At 35.2% G+C, this 2,856-nt stretch overlaps 1 protein-coding gene across 1 annotated transcript; it reads right to left on the reverse strand.

The window, feature by feature from the left end:
* Positions 1–1,552: 1,552 nt before the first annotated feature.
* Positions 1,553–2,497, reverse strand: LOC110319440 (putative olfactory receptor 5AK3). Its single transcript, XM_021194940.1, has one exon. The coding sequence runs from the start codon at positions 2,495–2,497 to the stop codon at positions 1,553–1,555; it is 945 nt and encodes a 314-aa protein (XP_021050599.1).
* Between the last annotated feature and the right edge of the window lie 359 nt (positions 2,498–2,856).

Here is a 2,856-nt window from a genome sequence, read left to right on the forward strand (position 1 = left end):
GGGGGTGGGGGTGGGGGTGTTGTGCTTCTCAAGTGAGTTCTGGAATTAAAAGTCAGGTTCTTTTGCTTACAATTCAAGGACTTTATTGAATGATCACTCAAGCCTCCCTTTCCAATTCTGAGTAAAGACTTGAGCATGTATAATAATACTCAGGAACTATTGTTGGAACTCATAAATCATGATCTGCCACCATGAGTTTGTTGTAGGTGAGGTCTAGGCACTACATAGTCTATCTCAATGGGCATATTCAATTCATCTATGTGCATGCTTTGTTTATTGATTTTGAAGCAACTATTTAAAGTATGTGTGTGTGTGTGTGTGTGTATGTGTGTGTGTGTGTGTGTGTGTGTGCGTGTGAAAAGATGGCTAAACAGTTTGGAGCACGGATTTCTTTTCCAGAGAACCTGGGTTTGCATTTCAGCACTGACATGATAATTCATGACCACCTACAGTGCTACTTCCGGGGTTCTGAAGCTCTCCTTTGGCATCTATAGGCAACAGACATGCCAGTGGTGTACAGACACACAGTAAGGCAAAAATATTCATACACATAAAATTTTAAGAACTAGATTAATGCACAACTAGTAAATTCCTGAAAAGAAATAAACAGGGAGTGTATAATAATGAATATTTTGTCTTAACAAACATTTAGGGGCTAGAGTATTGTATATGTGTCTATGGCAGGCATATCATAAAGTTTTAAAAAGGTGTTTCCTGAAAAACAATTTACTTTGGGTGACAAATACTGTTTTGCAGTGGGGTTTTCCTACATACATTCTGATCACTGTACAATATGGTACTACTGCTTTTCTGCTAATGGCTGATTTTTGACTAAAGGGTTCTTTGGTTCAACAGGAATTCCCATTGAGTTTCTATAGTTTATAGTGACTGATATAAACAAAAGAGATTCATATGCCTTTTAAAGTGAATATTTACCTGTAAGTTTTTGGATGACTTCTTTTAAAATTTATCTCTACTGGACACAAATAGGATATGCTCCTAGTAGTTCCTTTCCCAAAGATAGGGATAATTAAATTAAGAGGATTATCAACAATATAAATAAGTACTTTCAAGTGTCAAGGGAAATAATCAATGTGTAAACATAGAGCAGAGATTATAGTTTGGGCAAAAAAGATGTTTGGTAGACAGGAAAATTTATTTAACATCAATATGATTTGCAATAATTTGAACAGAACTGGCAATGGAAATCATTGTAGATAATTTACAGAACTGTTTAAAGAATGGGTATGTAATCTTTATTAATTTTAATAATGATAGTGTACAAGTAGGAATTTTTCTATGCACTTAAATACATTTGAAATAAGATTTTCTTTCAGACATACATTTACCTCTTAGTATTTGGATAATATCTGTGAATGTACTTCTCATCAAAAGGATGAGATGTTTTCAAATGTTCTAGGGATGAAAGAGTCTCTGGGTATGATTTCAAAGATCAATATTTTCAGTTTCCAAACTACTAAATGTGCTACAGTGATGGTTTGTGGACATTCTAGATGACACTAATCTACTGAGGAATATGATATACTGAATGTTAATAATTTAAATCCAATTTAAGGAACTTTTTCCCTGTGGCTTTAATAGCATCTTTGACTTCCTTGTTTCTCAGGCTGTAGATCAGAGGATTCAGCATGGGAATCACAATGCCATAAAACACAGAGGCCACTTTCATATTCTCCTCAGAATTGTCTGAAGGAGGCTGTAAGTACATGTAAGCAAGGGTTCCATAGAAGATGGTGACTGCTGTCAGGTGGGAGGCACATGTGGAGAAGGTTTTCTTCCTCCCTGCAGCAGAGGACATCTTTAGGATGGCTGCCATGATGTATATGTAGGATAAGATAACAACTGACACAGTGAATGTTAGGTTAAATCCAACAAAAATCAAAATTAGCATGAAATTAATGTCATTGTTGTAGCATGAAAGAGTGACAATTGGGGAAATGTCACAGAAAAAGTGATTGATTTTTGACGCACAAAAGGACAGTGAAAATGTAAATCCTGTGTGTACTGAGGAATTTATTGATCCCATGAGATAAGAAACAGCTACCAACTGAACACAGACTTGTCGAGACATGATTATAGGGTAGCGAAGGGGCTTACAGATTGCCACATACCGGTCCACTGCCATAACAGCGAGGAGGTAACAGTCACTGGTTGCAAAAACAGCATAAATAAATAATTGTATTACACATCCCTTAAAAGTTATTGATTTATCTTCTACTATGAAGTTCTGCAGCATCTTGGGAGTGATGGCAGATGTGTAGCAAATATCAACAAAAGCCAGATGTTGTAGGAAGAAGTACATGGGAGTCTGAAGTCTGGAGTCAGTGTTGATAAGGAGAATCATCCCAGTGTTGCCCACCATCGATGTCACATAAATAACAAGGAACACAATGAAGAGGACACACTGAATGTCTCTCTGGACTCCAAATCCCAGAAGATAGAAGTCAATGACTTCAGTGCCATTGCCTTGTGTCATAGCTACCAAGAGTCTAAGGGGGTAAAAGAAAATGAGCAAAATAAGAAAGAATCATTCATCAGATTTTAAAAAACTCTTACTTTTCACTTCATTCTTTACTTTGATATTCACAATAAAGACTTATAAATAAATAGGTTTGTTGCTTTACATCTGTATTTTAGTAATAGATTTATTTAAAAGTAAAGAATACTTCATGGAAAAGTCAACTATGAAGATACAATTGTAAGAAACCCAAATCTCATGCTTTTCTGCTCTATCATACAGGAATTTGTATTTGTCTATGACAATATACAAATAAATTTTGATTGTCTCAAGAAGCCCGTATAATTTTATGCATTTATTTTTATTAGTTTATTAAT

Source organism: Mus pahari, chromosome 3 (genome assembly GCF_900095145.1).
Source record: "Mus pahari chromosome 3, PAHARI_EIJ_v1.1, whole genome shotgun sequence".
Classification (NCBI taxonomy): Eukaryota; Metazoa; Chordata; class Mammalia; order Rodentia; family Muridae; genus Mus; species Mus pahari.